Source organism: Notolepis coatsorum, assembly GCF_963971535.1.
Source record: "Notolepis coatsorum genome assembly, chromosome: 14".
Taxonomy (NCBI): Eukaryota; Metazoa; Chordata; class Actinopteri; order Aulopiformes; family Paralepididae; genus Notolepis; species Notolepis coatsorum.
The window spans coordinates 84,289,180-84,306,072 of NC_140178.1; the positions used below are offsets into that span (position 1 = coordinate 84,289,180).

General features: G+C 47.4%; 1 protein-coding gene across 2 annotated transcripts in view; it reads left to right on the forward strand.

Moving 5' to 3' along the window:
• Positions 1 to 5,357: 5,357 nt before the first annotated feature.
• The window catches only part of pdxdc1 (pyridoxal-dependent decarboxylase domain containing 1), a 59,013-nt gene continuing 47,477 nt past the window's right edge, over positions 5,358 to 16,893 (forward strand). For both annotated transcript variants that reach the window (XM_084328659.1, XM_084328660.1), the window contains exon 1: positions 5,358 to 5,508. In XM_084328659.1, coding sequence (XP_084184785.1) covers positions 5,485 to 5,508 — 24 coding nt within the window. In that variant the 5' untranslated portion in view covers positions 5,358 to 5,484. The remainder of the gene's footprint in view (positions 5,509 to 16,893) is intronic.

A 16,893-nucleotide genomic window follows, 5' to 3' on the forward strand; every position in this document is an offset into this window, starting at 1 on the left:
TAAAGAAAGATAAGTGTTTTCCAATAATTCAAGATGGTGAAATTCCAATATGGCAGACTTAATCATAGGTAATTATGCCAAAGTTGTTGTGCATGAGTAGACTAGGCCTTCGACACTGTCAATCACTCCATTCTGATTGACAAGCTAAAAGCAAAACTGTACATTGGAATATTGACAAAACCATACTTGGTCATTTACTATACATTGGAGGGGGTTGGGTTAGGACATTTACATGGGCCAGTTTCGAATTGCAGTCTTCCGTAGGTGTTCTTTGAGAGTGGTTTTGAAAGTGGGTAGTGATTCACATTCCTTTACAGCTTTGGGTAGGGCGTTCCACATTGATGTGGCATAATTGCGAAACGTGTTTAGTCCCTTGTTTGAGCCGAATCTGGGTTTAACATTACACATGGGCAAAACAGAGTCCATTCTCTTCGGTTCAAATAACAAACTCAGCAAGACCGACGGCTTCTCAGTTACAGTGGGTGACAATATTGTCACAAGGAAAGATGAAATTACCTACCTGGGTTCCATCCTAGAGGCTAATCTTTCCTGTGACAAAATGGCATCCAATGTAATAAAAAAAGTCAACCAACGAACTAGATTCTTGTACCGGATCTCCTCTCTGGTAAACAAGAACACCCTGAACACTCATTCATCGGTACTACGACTATGCTTGCACCTCATGGTACCAAAGCACCTCAAAGGCGCTAAAAACAAGATTACAAACATCACAAAACAAACTTGTCAGACTACTACTTGACCTTACCCCTAGAACCCACCTCACCCCTGCCCACTTTGACAACCTAGGATGGCTTAGAGTAGACGACAGAGTACAGCAACTTGCAATGGGCCTGGTCTACAAGATACACTATACGACTAAGGTACCCATGCACATGTCAAAATATCTCCCAAAATGGGCGGTCAGGTGGTGTAGCGGAGATTGCGCTCATCACCAATGCAGGAGATGCTGGGTTCGAGCCCAGCTCTCGGTGTTGCTACCAGCTTGGCTGGTCGTTCATACTAATACAATTGGCAGTATTAGGGGGTGGGAAGCTGGTGGGTGGGAATCTGGCGTTGTGGACAGCGACGCCTACAGGTCAGGTCTCTGCGCTTGCTCAACAGGGGCAGGACTTGGTGGAGATAGCGTGCCCTCCCACGCGTTACACTTCACCAATGAGAGTCCTCGCTGCCAAGTGAAAAGACATCACTGGCAGTTGCCACACGCATCGGAGGAAGCGTGCGGTCGGCTTTGGGACGCCCTTGTACCGACTCATAGGAGAACATGCATACAGCAGCCAGGTAGGGGAGGGGGGGAATTGGCACGGCGACTAAATTGGACGGGGAGAAAAACAGAAAATCGGAGAAAGAGAAATTTAAAAAATAAAAAAATACTTCCCAAAGGTCAGTGAATACCACGACCACAACACCAGAGGAAGCTCAACAAATCATGTTAAACCCAGATTCGGCTCAAACAAGGGACTAAACACGTTTCGCAATTATGCCACATCAATGTGGAATGCCCTACCCAAAGCTAAAGGAATGTGAATCCCTACCCACATTCAAAACCGCTCTTAACACTTTGGATGCCAGCCACACGTTTTGTCGTTAGTTCATGCCGACCGTTGAGTGCCCGCCAACGACATATATCGTTTGTTTGCCGTATTTTTTATTTATTGGCGATTTGAATTAATATTTCATCAATCGAGCCTCGGGTTAGTGCTGCAGAGTCTCTCTGAGCTCAATTGGGAAGATACCGCCCCCTATCGTCTCTCCCTGTGGTACTGCACCCCATTAGTTTAGACTGATGCAGGGGGAGTGGTCAGTTTCCTCATTTAATTTTTCCCTCAAGGCATCTGAATAATCGATTGTGCTCACCGGCCCGGAAAACGTGTGGATTATGTATTTACAGGACTGCACTGTAATCAATAAGCGTGATCGATATTTGGAATGGCGATCAGGAATTGGAATAATCTTTTTGGATAACATCTGATCTCAGGTAAGGAATCTATTTTACCAGTCTTAGGATAATCAGACCTGTTTTCACGGAGATATAAGCTTTTTCCCTATGCGTGTGTGTGTGTGTCTGTGATCGCTGATGAGGAAATGAGAGAATCGATTTTTCAGCCCGCCTCTATAGCGTGCATAAGTACACATATACTATCGATAATCTAGCGTTTATTTGAAAACGATTCATAAATAGGCCGAAAATGACAATGTTTTTGTGTATTCTAGAATATTCCAGTAAATGCCTTTTATCACGGAATCTTTATATTTTCCTTGAAAACGAGGGCTTTTCAAAATGCTATAAAACGAAAATGAACCGATAAAAAAACAATCAGTTTCGACAATGTTGACTGCAAACAAGTCATTGATAAACGACGGGCAGATTAGACACATAGCCATAATTTAAGAGAGAGAATATGCGTTCACAACGCTATCATTGAAGTGGGTGCTGGCATTCAACAGGGTTTTCAATGTTAAATGGCCGGCACTGAAAGTGTTAAGAGCGGGACGCGATAAGCCAGACGAAATATAACAGCAAAATAATATCCCCGGACGTGTCAGGGATATTATAATATCATTATAAAACCATTATATTATAATATCATTATATCTTGCTGTTCAGGGATATGATGAGCTGAAAAAATTACACTCCTGACATTATCATTCCACAAGCGTTTTCTGACAGAATATACCTGCAGAATAATGAAAGACCCTCACCACCCCAACAGCCTGTTCAAGCTGCTGCGGTCAGGCAAGCGCCTCTGCATACACGCAACAAGAACAGAGAGACTGAGGCTCAGCTTCTTCCCCCAGGCCATCAGAACATTGAACACTGATCTCTACACACACACACACACACACACACACACACACACACACACACACACACACACACACACACACACACACACACACACACACACACACACACACACACACACACACACACACACACACACACACACACACACACACACACACACACACACACACACACACACACGCACACACACACACACACACACACAAATCATGTTAAACCCAGATTCGGCTCAAACAAGGGACTAAACACGTTTCGCAATTATGCCACATCAATGTGGAACGCCCTACCCAAAGCTAAAGGAATGTGAATCCCTACCCACATTCAAAACCGCTCTTAACACTTTGGATGCCAGCCACACGTTTTGTCGTTAGTTCATGCCGACCGTTGAGTGCCCGCCAACGACATATATCGTTTGTTTGCCGTATTTTTTATTTATTGGCGATTTGAATTAATATTTCATCAATCGAGCCTCGGGTTAGTGCTGCAGAGTCTCTCTGAGCTCAATTGGGAAGATACCGCCCCCTATCGTCTCTCCCTGTGGTACTGCACCCCATTAGTTTAGACTGATGCAGGGGGAGTGGTCAGTTTCCTCATTTAATTTTTCCCTCAAGGCATCTGAAGAATCGATTGTGCTCACCGGCCCGGAAAACGTGTGGATTATGTATTTACAGGACTGCACTGTAATCAATAAGCGTGATCGATATTTGGAATGGCGATCAGGAATTGGAAAAATCTTTTTGGATAACATCTGATCTCAGGTAAGGAATCTATTTTACCAGTCTTAGGATAATCAGACCTGTTTTCACGGAGATATAAGCTTTTTCCCTATGCGTGTGTGTGTGTGTCTGTGATCGCTGATGAGGAAATGAGAGAATCGATTTTTCAGCCCGCCTCTATAGCGTGCATAAGTACACATATACTATCGATAATCTAGCGTTTATTTGAAAACGATTCATAAATAGGCCGAAAATGACAATGTTTTTGTGTATTCTAGAATATTCCAGTAAATGCCTTTTATCACGGAATCTTTATATTTTCCTTGAAAACGAGGGCTTTTCAAAATGCTATAAAACGAAAATGAACCGATAAAAAAACAATCAGTTTCGACAATGTTGACTGCAAACAAGTCATTGATAAACGACGGGCAGATTAGACACATAGCCATAATTTAAGAGAGAGAATATGCGTTCACAACGCTATCATTGAAGTGGGTGCTGGCATTCAACAGGGTTTTCAATGTTAAATGGCCGGCACTGAAAGTGTTAAGAGCGGGACGCGATAAGCCAGACGAAATATAACAGCAAAATAATATCCCCGGACGTGTCAGGGATATTATAATATCATTATAAAACCATTATATTATAATATCATTATATCTTGCTGTTGAGGGATATGATGAGCTGAAAAAATTACACTCCTGACATTATCATTCCACAAGCGTTTTCTGACAGAATATACCTGCAGAATAATGAAAGACCCTCACCACCCCAACAGCCTGTTCAAGCTGCTGCGGTCAGGCAAGCGCCTCTGCATACACGCAACAAGAACAGAGAGACTGAGGCTCAGCTTCTTCCCCCAGGCCATCAAGTTTCAAGTTTCTTTAATAGTTGTCATACAGAAGTACAGAATACTTTCATACAAAATGCTTCTTACTGTTACGCTCCAGAGACTGTGCTAGACAAGATAGTATCAAATAACATAGTATAGCATGTAATTTAGAAGAAGAAAATGAGGTCACAGTGTTCGGTATAGACATATGTACAATGTTCTGAACATTGAACACTGATCTCTACACACACACACACACACACACACACACACACACACACACACACACACACACACACACACACACACACACACACACACACACACACACACACACACACACACACACACACACACACACACACACACACACACACACACACACACACACACACACACACACACACACACCACAGGTCACTTTAAACACATAATAAAAGGACACTTTAAAGGAAGGAGAAAAAAGGTCACTTTAAGGAAAGAACTTGTTGTGGTTCTTGTATAATATAGTTAGTATAGCAAGTATAGCATAGGGACATAGAGTAAAACTGTATATTGTATAGTAGTGTACATAGGACCCAGTGCCTTTAATTCGTAGCTTAACATTGTATTGCATTTTATCTCAGGACTTTTATCATGTCTATTTTATTATCTTCTACTCTATTTCACTGTATGCCTTGTGTATGTATGTGGCAAATAAACCTCTTGAATCTTGACTGAAGTAATATCATCATTGTACTGGTTCAATAAGCATGCTTTTTGTGTACATGTTACATTATTAAAATTATATATTTTTTAACAGTAATATACATTGTTCAGGTCAGGGGGGCCCTGGGCCCTGGTTTATTGGGTGAAGGATCGCACCGCCCTCTGTAGGGGTGTGGCGAGCCTATCAGCGAGCGATACGTCAGCGCTGCCAGCGTGGAATCCAACACTGAGCTCGAGCGCTGAGACCAGGAAGTGAACTGACAGCTTCGTGAAACCAAGGAAACACTGGATAACGTTAGCTCACAAATAAGCTTAACAAAACCCAGCATTTTACCATCATTTACCGAGGCCACCTGGAGGGGATATAGGCGGCGTTTCCCTGCCTCGGACATTTCAATCGCATGGAGTCAACGCATCATATGAAGGTAAAGCGTCACTCACTCACCATCAAGCTTGTCATTTGAGTGCATTCGAGGTAAAGGAATCTCGGTCAGCCTCTGTGATGATGGACGAGGTTGGACATTAGCTCGTAGTAACGTTAGCTTAGCTAATGTCAGAAGTCGGCTGCCTCACTGTGTCGTTGGCTGCTAGATGACAACACAGTGTTTCCACATTAGCTGGCATTTCTGACAAGCTAACGTTACCCAGATACTTTATTCTGTGCGTTTCTCTTATTAGAAGCTACAGAATGTTACCAAGCTATACTGCTGTTAAGCTCTAGATCGGTCTTGTCAATGGTAGCCTACTGTGACATTGCAGTCGTGCCAAGCAAGGAGGATGAAAGGAGACGTCTGTGTAGCTGCTGGGTTGTTATGAGAAATGACGGGTGTTGGGGAGTGTGTGTGTAGGTCTTGGGGAATTCAGCCACCCCCTCCCTCCTATCTCGCCCTATGAAGAATGAAGAGAGACATGATCAAATCCACACACCGACTGGTTAAATTGATGCAACATATTTATCAGTAGGCTACATGTCAAGACGAAAGTATTTCTCTGGTCTGCATGAATGCATCCCCTTAACAAGTGTGTGTATTGAGCTGTACTGTATTGTTGTTGTACCCATTCTGCAATCTGCTAATACAATTTTCAATCAATCAATCAAGAATCAATACATGGTTACACAGCATGGGTTCGTTCATTGCACAGTATTGTAATATTGGGGGAAATGGGGTGGCTGAAAGAAACCAAGTTAGGTTTTGACCATTTAAAATTGCCTTTAGTTAAAACTACAATGTGTACGATTTATTTTTTGGTTCACATTTAGCTCGAACACATTTTAACATGGCCATTTTTTCTAACCAGTCAGAAGTCAAAAGCATATTTTTTTGGAATAAGCATTTTTAGTGGTTGAATTCAGCACAGTCCGGCATTGAGGACCAAAACCAATAAATAGCCACTAAGTGTTGTGCTTATTCCAACGAAACTCATTTTTGAGTTCATCTGGTTGGAGAAGGGGAGGGGGGCTCTCTGGGAAACTTGGAACAGAATACCTCTGCACTGCTGCTACACTGGTCAATTAAACTCACTCACAGAACACTGAGTCAGTGTGTCGACGTTAAGATGTGTTTTGGAGCAAAACTAAAAATATTGTACACATGAGTATTCAGTCAATTTTGTTAAATTCTACATGTGACGTGATACCCCTGGCTGTAAAGAGTAGTCTTCTGTGGTTCCACTGAGCCCATTTTCAATCAGATGAGGTGAGAAGTCAAGGCACCCCTTTGAAAATGGCCATGCCCATGGCATTTTACTCCTATCAAATTTAAAATAGCTCAACTTTGGAGCTAAATCCACCCCCTTGCCAGTGAGCTAGCATGAAATGGCTGACACCTTTTTTTTAATTCCTCATGATCTCTAGTTTAATGTAATACCGGTATCGTCACGTTAGCTTAAGAAATGTGCCCGCTAGAGCCCTTTTTTATTTTTTTTTATTAATCTTTTTCCCCCTCCTTTTTCCTCTGATTTTCTCCCATCCCAATGTTAGTCGTTATGCCAATTCCCAATCCCCTTCCTGGTCGCTGCGCACTTACCCCCCACAGTCGGTCTGGGAGAGTGGAGGCTATCACATGCTTCCTCCGACACACGTCTAGCCAATCAACCGCTTCTTTTCACCTGGCAGCGCGGATTCTCACTGAGAGGGCGTAGCGTGTGGAAGGATCACACTATCCCACTTAGATCCTATCCGCGCTTAGCAGGCGCCCCGACCGAACTGTAAGAGTCGCTGTTTACAACGACCCGGACCCACCCCGCCAGCTTCTCCCACCCTCTAATACTGCCAATTGTATTAGTGTGAACGGCCAGCCAAGCTGGTGACAACGCCGGAGCTGTGAGCTGGATTAGAACAGACGAATCCTAGTGTCTCCGGGGTTGGTGACGAACGCAATCTCCGCTACGCCACCTGACCGCCCTGATAGAGCCCTTTTAAAGATGGCTAATCAAACGGCAGTTTCGGTATCGGTTTTCGGATATGGGTAATGCTCAGGGAACAAACTAAACTTTTTGACTTACCAGCCATTTGGCTGGTAGATTTTAAAAACTACCAGCCGGGCAGATTTTTTACCAGCCAAAAATTATAAATAGCTTTTTAGTATATCGCCATGTGTTATTATTACTATATAATACTCTCATATGCTATTTTCAATTAATATCATAAACAACATAAGGAATATTAGCATAATTTTGAATGGACTGAAGGAATGAGTCAGCGTTAATAGTTTTAAATGCAAAAAATTTATTGAAACATAGAAGTGGGGTCGGGACACACACACACTGTTTCAACTCACCACCCCCGCATCATATTGTAGTCTGTCTTCAAACTTCCACTCCTCTCGAAACTTTTTTATATTTGAATATCAACATTATCTGTCCATCCTCAGTAATCCTCAATTTACTATAATATACTCCTGTCCTGAGTCCTGACTAGTGACTTCGTTGTCGTTCCGCACGCACGCACACACACAGGGAAGGGGAGAGTGCCCCCCCATTTCCCTTTCCCCAGTCCACACTGTGTCTGCTGTTCTCTATGGCTCTGCGCCTCTGCCTCTGATCAGGATTAGCTTGTTAGCTTACGCTAACGTTGTAGTGATTGTAATGGTACATAAACGTTAATTTCGGGCGATGTGGGCATAAAGGAATGGCGACCGTGCAAAGCATGTAGATGCATTTGACCCGTTGTGAGAAGAAAAAAAACACCACAGACTTATTTCGAGTCTGTAGGCGCACTGCTGTGTTAACGCTGCTCTGCTTTCAGAAACACGGACTGGGCGGATATCATATGACTCGCGGAGTTGCTACAGGTTTTTCAAAATAAGAGTATCATATGAACCTGAACGTTGCTAGCTGCCGGAGCCCAGATATTATGACTGGAGCTGCGCTTGGGGCGGAAATGAGACCCGCACAGGATTTTCAAAATAAGAATATCGATATGAACTACACGCCAGATGGCGGGCAGACCTATCATTTTTACTCGCCAAACCTTAAATCTACAGGCCATTGGCGCTTGGCGGGTGGTTATTTTGTTCCCTGGTAATGCTGATTTGATATCTGATACATGCCAATATCACCCAACTGATATCGGTCGGGCTCTTCTTTAAATGACACTCCCAAACACTCTTTACGAATTAAATAATATTGTCTTGTACTTGACTTTTGGCAACTGGTCAGACTGGTTAGACATGCCTGTGTAGCAGAAAATCCAGTTTGATGAAACCAGGTTATATTACTGTTTGAAGCATCCATTTGCCACTGCATCCATTCTGCCCATTCAGAGTGGAAGGAGACCCTTTGCCTGCCGCTCTCGGCTGCCCCTGCAGTGAAACCAGAGCCTGCTCACATCATGCCAGCTACAATGTTTGGCTTCTTGAAAACAATTAGGCTTTGTTCAGAGTAGACTGCAGGTGGATCTGACTTTGTTTCTCAAGTCAGATCTTTAAGACGGACAGTGTCCACACTGTTATTTGAAAGCAAATCGGGTATGGGTTGCTGTGGTAACGACGTAGGCATCATTAACTACGTACGCTGATGCGGAAGCATGATAAATGGAGATCCATCATCTCACCCTCTAAACAGTCTCAACCCCAAAGTGCCAGCAGACAATTTATTTCAGTGTCTGTCCATCGACTGCTGTTCTCTTGTATTGTCCTCCATGTCCATACCACTCTGTTCTCTTGTATTGTCCTCCATGTCCATACCACTCTGTTCTCTTGTATTGTCCTCCATACCACTCTGTTCTCTGTATTGTCCTCCATACCACTCTGTTGTTCTCTTGTATTGTCCTCCATACCACTCTGTTCTCTTGTATTGTCCTCCATGTCCATACCACTTTGTTCTCTGTATTGTCCTCCATACCACTCTGTTGTTCTCTTGTATTGTCCTCTATACCGCTCTGTTGTTCTCTTGTATTGTCCTCCATACCGCTCTGTTGTTCTCTTGTATTGTCCTCCATACCGCTCTGTTGTTCTCTTGTATTGTCCTCCATACCACTCTGTTGTTCTCTTGTATTGTCCTCCATACCGCTCTGTTGTTCTCTTGTATTGTCCTCCATACCACTCTGTTGTTCTCTTGTATTGTCCTCTATGTCGATACCACTCTGTTCTCTTGTATTGTCCTCCATGTCCATACCACTCTGTTATCTGTATTGTCCTCCATGTCCATACCACTCTGTTGTTCTCTTGTATTGTCCTCTATGTCCATACCACTCTGTTATCTGTATTGTCCTCCATACCACTCTGCTGTTCTCTTGTATTGTCCTCCATGTCCATACCACTCTGTTATCTGTATTGTCCTCCATGTCCATACCACTCTGTTCTCTTGTATTGTCCTCCATGTCCATACCACTCTGCTGTTCTCTTGTATTGTCCTCCATGTCCATACCACTCTATCAGGGACCGAAACTAAATCCCGCCGCCCGCCAGGGGCGGGCTGTTTTTACCTTTGGCGCATGACACTTAGAGGGCTGCCCGCCGTGTGGCGTGTAGACGTGTAGTTCATAACTTCATAACGATACTCTTGTGCGAGTACAGATTATAGCCGCTCGTCTTTTTTTTCTCCGCCGCGAGATCGTTAAAAAACTACAAGTCCCACATCGCACTAGGTCCAATCACAGTAGAGTGACGTGACTGGTTTCATGAGAAAAAAAGCAAATTACCAATCGGAAGCTATCATTTGGCTTGTTTACTTCCATCTGCTCTAGTCTATATCGGACCTCCAAGAGCTAACGTTACTGTTTAAACAATGACCCAGTCAACTATTCACTTTTAGTTTAATACATGACGAGGCATTGTCTAACGGTATCTAGCTGGCTAGCTACTGATAGCTGCTGATATCAACAAATGCTCCAGCAATAGTCTACTCGAGTGCATAATACCTCCGGTCCCTCGTTAGCTAGCTTAGCTAGCTCACGGTAGATCCACCTGTCCCAGTAAACTAAATTGTCTTAACGTTATCTACCGGGCTAGCAGTAGCTACAGATAGCTCCTGATATCAATGTCTTATAACATTGATTGAATGCGTATTCTAGCTGAGGGCATGTTGAATGTGATTTGACAAAAGAACGGTAACGTTATAAATAGGTCCAGCTGCATCGCCGGAGAATCCTTGCATGCTGAATGTAGGGTCTAGCTGAATATAGGGTCTAGCTGCAGGGCCGGAGAATCCTTGCTGGAGCTGGAGGCTACTCAAGTATACTGTGGCAATTCCAGGTGTAGGGGTGGCAGAATAAACAACACACAGACAGGTTGCAGTTCCCAAAATCATACTCTTTATTTTCTTAGTCAAATAATAACGGTTTGCTGTCGGCCGGGCGGCGTCTCCGCTCTGTGGCCTTTTGCCTTGCGCTGCTACGGGGGACTGAGAGGAGGCTCCTCGGCTCCATTAAGTCCCCCCTCTCCAACAGGCGCACCGCGCCGTGATTCGCTAATCAGGTAATCACTCTGATGGGTATTTAGTGACAGGTGCGTCCGGAAGCGGACGCCCAAACATGGGCAGCGCCCAGCCATTGGGTCGCCACATAGCGCCCATCAATCACCAAGCCCAGGGGTGGCTTGGGGTTGCCACAGTACCCCCCCTCCAGCTCCGACCGTCGGGGAAGAGCGTCCGACGCCCAACAGGCATCCTTCCTGGAGAGGGCGTCTGCGTTGCCATGCGCCACCCCTGACCTGTGAATGACAGAAAAGTTAAATGACTGTAACTCCAGAAACCACCGAGTCACCCTGGCATTGGTCCCCTTTGTCTTGGCCATCCAGACTAGGGGGGCGTGATCCGTCACCAGCGTGAAACGCCTCCCCAGCAGATAATAGCGGAGCGTCTCCAGTGCCCACTTAATTGCCAGACCTTCGCGCTCCACCGCAGAATAGTTGCGCTCGTGTGGCAGCAGCTTCCTGCTCACATATAAAATCGGATGTTCCTCACCCTCCAGTTGCTGGGAGAGGACCGCTCCCAGTCCCACCTCTGATGCGTCTGTTTGTACCGTCATCTCCTTGTCGAAGTTCGGGGAGATCAGCACCGGTCCCGAACAGAGGGCAGTCTTGAGGTCCTCGAACGCCGCCTCCGCCTCCGGTGTCCACTTCACCGTGAACGGCCGCCGCGCCTGGGTCAGATCTGTGAGGGGAGCAGCGCGAGCAGCAAAGTTAGGGATAAACCTCCTATAATAGCTCGCTAGCCCATTAAATGTCCTGACCTGCTTCTTGGTTAAAGGGCGAGGCCACTCCCTTATTGCATCAATCTTCCTCTTCTGCGGTTTCACATTGCCCCGGCCTATTGTGAACCCCAGGTACTCTGCCTCTTCTAATCCCAGCCTGCATTTCTTTGGGTTGGCGGTGAGACCCGCCTCCCGGAGGGCCCCCAACACCGCTCTCACCTTTTGGAGGTGGGTGTCCCAATCTGACGAGTGGATGATAATGTCATCGAGATATGCGGCTGCATACTCCCGATGGGGCCGTAGTACTCTGTCCATCAGCCTCTGAAAGGTAGATGGCGCCCCATGCAGGCCAAACGGGAGAACTTTATAATGGAACAGCCCATCTGGGGTGGAGAAAGCCGTCTTCTCCCTTGAGGCGGGGGCCAGAGGGACTTGCCAATAACCCTTCGTTAGGTCTAGTGTCGTGATAAATCTGGCCAGGCCCAGTCTGTCAATGAGCTCATCCACTCTAGGCATGGGATAGGCGTCAAACTTTGAAATTTCATTAAGCTTCCTGAAATCATTACAGAACCTGGTTGTTGAGTCGGGTTTTGGCACTAAAACAATAGGACTGGACCACCCGCTATGAGACTCCTCAATTACTCCCATCTCCAGCATGACCCGCACTTCTCTTCTGACTGCCTCTCTTTTTGCCTCTGGGATACGATAGGGCTTCAGCTTTACCTTGTCTCCCGGGCTGGTAATGATGTGGTGCTGGGCCAATGTGGTGCGGCCCGGCGTGGCCGAGAACACGTCCCGGTTCTGTTGGACCAGCTCCCGAAGCTCCTGCCGTTGGGTCGGGGACAACTGTTCCCCGATGGGAACATCGGCCGCCTCTGCCACCTGCTGCGCAAAAGGGGGAAGAGGGGGGGGCGAGAGCAACACATCCCGGGCATGCCATTTCTTCAACAGGTTAACATGGTATAACTGTCGATGCTTCCTACGGTCGGGCTGGTGGACCTTGTAGTTGACGGGACCCACTTTCTCGATTATGTCGTAGGGTCCCTGCCATTTGGCTAGGAATTTGCACTCTGCTGTCGGTACCAGTACTAGGACTCGGTCCCCCACATTAAACTCCCGTGGCTGTGCGCCCCGGTCATAAATGCGCTTCTGTGCGTCTTGGGCCTGTTGCATGTGTTCTCTCACCACTGGCCAGAGCGCCTTCATCCTGTCTCTCATTACCTGCACATGCTCTATGAGAGACCGGTGGGGCGACGGCTGTTCCTCCCAAATCTCCTTTGCGATGTCCAGGAGACCCCGCGGCTTGCGGGCGTAGAGCAGCTCAAATGGCGAGAAGCCAGTGGAGGCCTGTGGGACCTCACGCACAGAGAACATCAGAAAGGGCAACAACTGATCCCAATTCTTCCCATCCTTCTCCATCACCTTCCTTAGCATGCTTTTCAGGGTCTTGTTAAAGCGCTCGCACAGTCCATCCGTCTGTGGATGGTATATGGAGGTTCGTAGCTGTTCCACTTTCATTAGTTTGCACATTTCTTTCATGACCCGCGACATAAAGCACGAGCCCTGATCCGTGAGAATAGAGTCGGCAATTCCCACCCGACTAAACAAATGAAAGAGCTCCCGTGCCACAATTTTGGCCGTCACCGTGCGTAACGGGATGGCTTCGGGGTAACGGGTAGCATAATCTATGATTACCAGTATATACTGGTGGCCTCGGGACGATTTAACTAGAGGGCCCACTACGTCGAGGGCAATTCTTGAGAATGGGGTCTCAATGATGGGCAGCGGGATCAGAGGACTTTTATATTGTACCTTTGGTGCTGCGCGTTGACACTCTGGGCAGCTCCGGCAATAGTCCTCTACCGCTCTCTTCATGCCCGGCCAATGGAAACGCGCCCTTATGCGCTCCATGGTTTTGTCCACGCCCAGGTGCGCTCCGAGGATATGTGAATGCGCCAGCTGGAGTACAGTGGGAATAAAGAACTTCGGTACCAGCAATAGATCCCTAACCTCATCATTCTTTTTTACAACTTGGTACAGCAATTGTCTTTTTATTGCAAAGTGAGGATATGGCAGGTTACTCACCCCCTCCACGGGATTTCCATCTATGGTCTTGATATTCGCCCGGGCCTGCGTTAGGTTTGGGTCTTCCAGCTGGGCCGTTCCGAACTGACCCGCCAGGTCCCTCCCCACCTCGTCCGCCTGGGGGAACTCCGCAAAGGGGTCCTCGTCACTGTTATCCATCTCGGGGCCCGCTTGGGGCGCTGGCGCGTCGTCACCCACACCTGATGCCGTCTCTGTCTCACTCCCCGGTATATCCAGGGGTTCCGGCGCGTCGTCACCTACATCTGAGGCCGTCTCAGTCTCACTCCCCGTTACGTTCAGAGCACACACCTTCGGCTGACGTAACCCTTTCTTCTTCCTCGGTTTACCCGTAGAGGGTGGGGTGCGCGGGGAGATGACGGCTGAGCACAGCTGGCGATACAGGGGGCAGTCTCGACCAATCAGCAGCGCTACCGGCAGGTTAGGTATGACGCCGGCTGTCATCGAGCAGACCCCCTTGGTGGTTGTCAGGGTGATCGGCGCTGTAGGATACAACTTTGTGTCCCCGTGCACACAGGACACTGACACTTGCGGAGCCTCTGCGTCACAGTGTGCCAAATGGGGCTGAACCAGCGTTATGGCACTACCCGAGTCCAGGAGCGCTACGGCATCTTTGTCGTTGACGCGCACGGGTAAAAGTGTCGCCGATGTTTCCTTATGGGCCCAACAGGCTGCGCCATAGTTGCACGTCTTTCCGCGGGGGTCTGAAGCTGCCGCCGATGGCATGGACACATCCCGGCCTGGGCAGTTCCACGAGAGATGCCCGGGCTCGCCGCAGTCGTAGCAGCGTCTTTGGTCCTGGTCGAACAGCGGTCTTCTTCGGGGTAGTTCGGGCTCACCTGCGTTCCCTACCCGGCCCCTTGGGCTGGGCTCGTCGGGACCCCTCCTTGTTCTCGGCCGCTCTGGCTTTTCCCCTCGCCCCCCTTTGAGTAACTCCCGCGTTACCTGGTGGGCCTCCACAATATTCACCAGCTGCTCCACGGAGCGGGGGTCCGCTTGACTCGCCTGCTTCTTCGAGTCATAGGGGAGGGCTCTGACAAAGCGGTCCATAACAATCCGTTCCAAAACCGTGGGCCCTCCGGGGTCAGTCATTAGCCAGGCTCGGTTTGTGCGGACCAGGTCGTGCATCTGGGAGCGCGGGGAGGCCTGTGCGTCATACACCCAGTCATGGAACCGCTGCGCGCGGGACTGCAGACTATGGCCGTACCGGGACAGAATTTCCTGCTTTAGCCGAGTGTAGTTCCCGGCTTGCTCCGGTGGCAGGTCCTGGTAGGCCTTTTGTGCATTACCCGACAGGAAGGGGGCCAGCAGTCCCCCCCAGTCGTCTTCGGGCCAGCCCTCCCGGCCGGCGGTGCGCTCAAACGCCAGGAGATAGGCTTCTATATCCTCCTGCTCCGTCAGCTTGGGGATGAAGCGCCCGGGGTTAGGCCGCGTCCCGGCGGCCCCTTCCTCCTGCCGGTGAGCGGCCATCCGCTGGAGCTCCGCGTGGATCATCCCCGTCTGTTTCCTCTGTTCGTGCAGGGCCTCTTCGTGCAGGGTCTGTTGTTCCATGCTCGCCTGTACAAGCTGCTGCACCAGCGCGTCCATGCTTTTTCCGTTATTAAATTTATATATATATATATATATATTTTTTTTTTATTTCTTTTATTCTATTCTGATAAAGTCTATTGTTGTTTATTCTGCACCCCTGATTGCCAGTAGACTATGCCCGCATTCTCCACCACTGTGGCAATTCCAGGTGTAGGGGTGGCAGAATAAACAACACACAGACAGGTTGCAGTTCCCAAAATCATACTCTTTATTTTCTTAGTCAAATAATAACGGTTTGCTGTCGGCCGGGCGGCGTCTCCGCTCTGTGGCCTTTTGCCTTGCGCTGCTACGGGGGACTGAGAGGAGGCTCCTCGGCTCCATTAAGTCCCCCCTCTCCAACAGGCGCACCGCGCCGTGATTCGCTAATCAGGTAATCACTCTGATGGGTATTTAGTGACAGGTGCGTCCGGAAGCGGACGCCCAAACATGGGCAGCGCCCAGCCATTGGGTCGCCACATAGCGCCCATCAATCACCAAGCCCAGGGGTGGCTTGGGGTTGCCACAATACACACAGACAGTGGAGCTGTTTGCAGATAGCAAGCATTTTGACTTATTGCGTGGTGGCGATGTCTCGCAGATAATACAACTACAAGTATGATTATATAATATATATTTTATTTAAAAAAAAATTTTTTATATAAAATATATATATATTTTTTTTTATCAAAAGAAATTTGGCAGGTAAGACATATGCTTGGCGGGTAGACTCTTCCCATCTACCCGCCACTGGCCGGTGAGTCAAAAAGTTAATTTCGCTCCCTGCACTCTATTATCTGTATTGTCCTCCATGTCCATACCACTCTGTTGTTCTCTTGTATTGTCCTCTATGTCCATACCACTCTGTTCTCTTGTATTGTCCTCCATGTCCATACCACTCTGTTGTTCTCTTGTATTGTCCTCTATGTCCATACCACTCTGTTCTCTTGTATTGTCCTCCATACCACTCTGTTGTTCTCTTGTATTGTCCTCCATACCACTCTGTTGTTCTCTTGTATTGTCCTCCATACCACTCTGTTGTTCTCTTGTATTGTCCTCCATACCGCTCTGTTGTTCTCTTGTATTGTCCTCCATGTCCATACCACTCTGTTGTTCTCTGTATTGTCCTCCATGTCCATACCACTCTGTTGTTCTCTTGTATTGTCGTCCATACCACTCTGTTCTCTTGTATTGTCCTCCATGTCCATACCACTCTGTTGTTCTCTTGTATTGTCGTCCATACCACTCTGTTCTCTTGTATTGTCCTCCATGTCCATACCACTCTGTTCTCTTGTATTGTCCTCCATGTCCATACCACTCTGTTCTCTGTATTGTCCTCCATGTCCATACCACTCTGTTCTCTGTATTGTCCTCCATGTCCATACCACTCTGTTATCTTGTATTGTCCTCCATGTCCATACCACTCTGATGCTCAGCCGCTCTGATGCTCAGCCGCTCTGATGCTCAGCCACTCTGATGCACCTTCGTCACTCTGAATTTGACATCG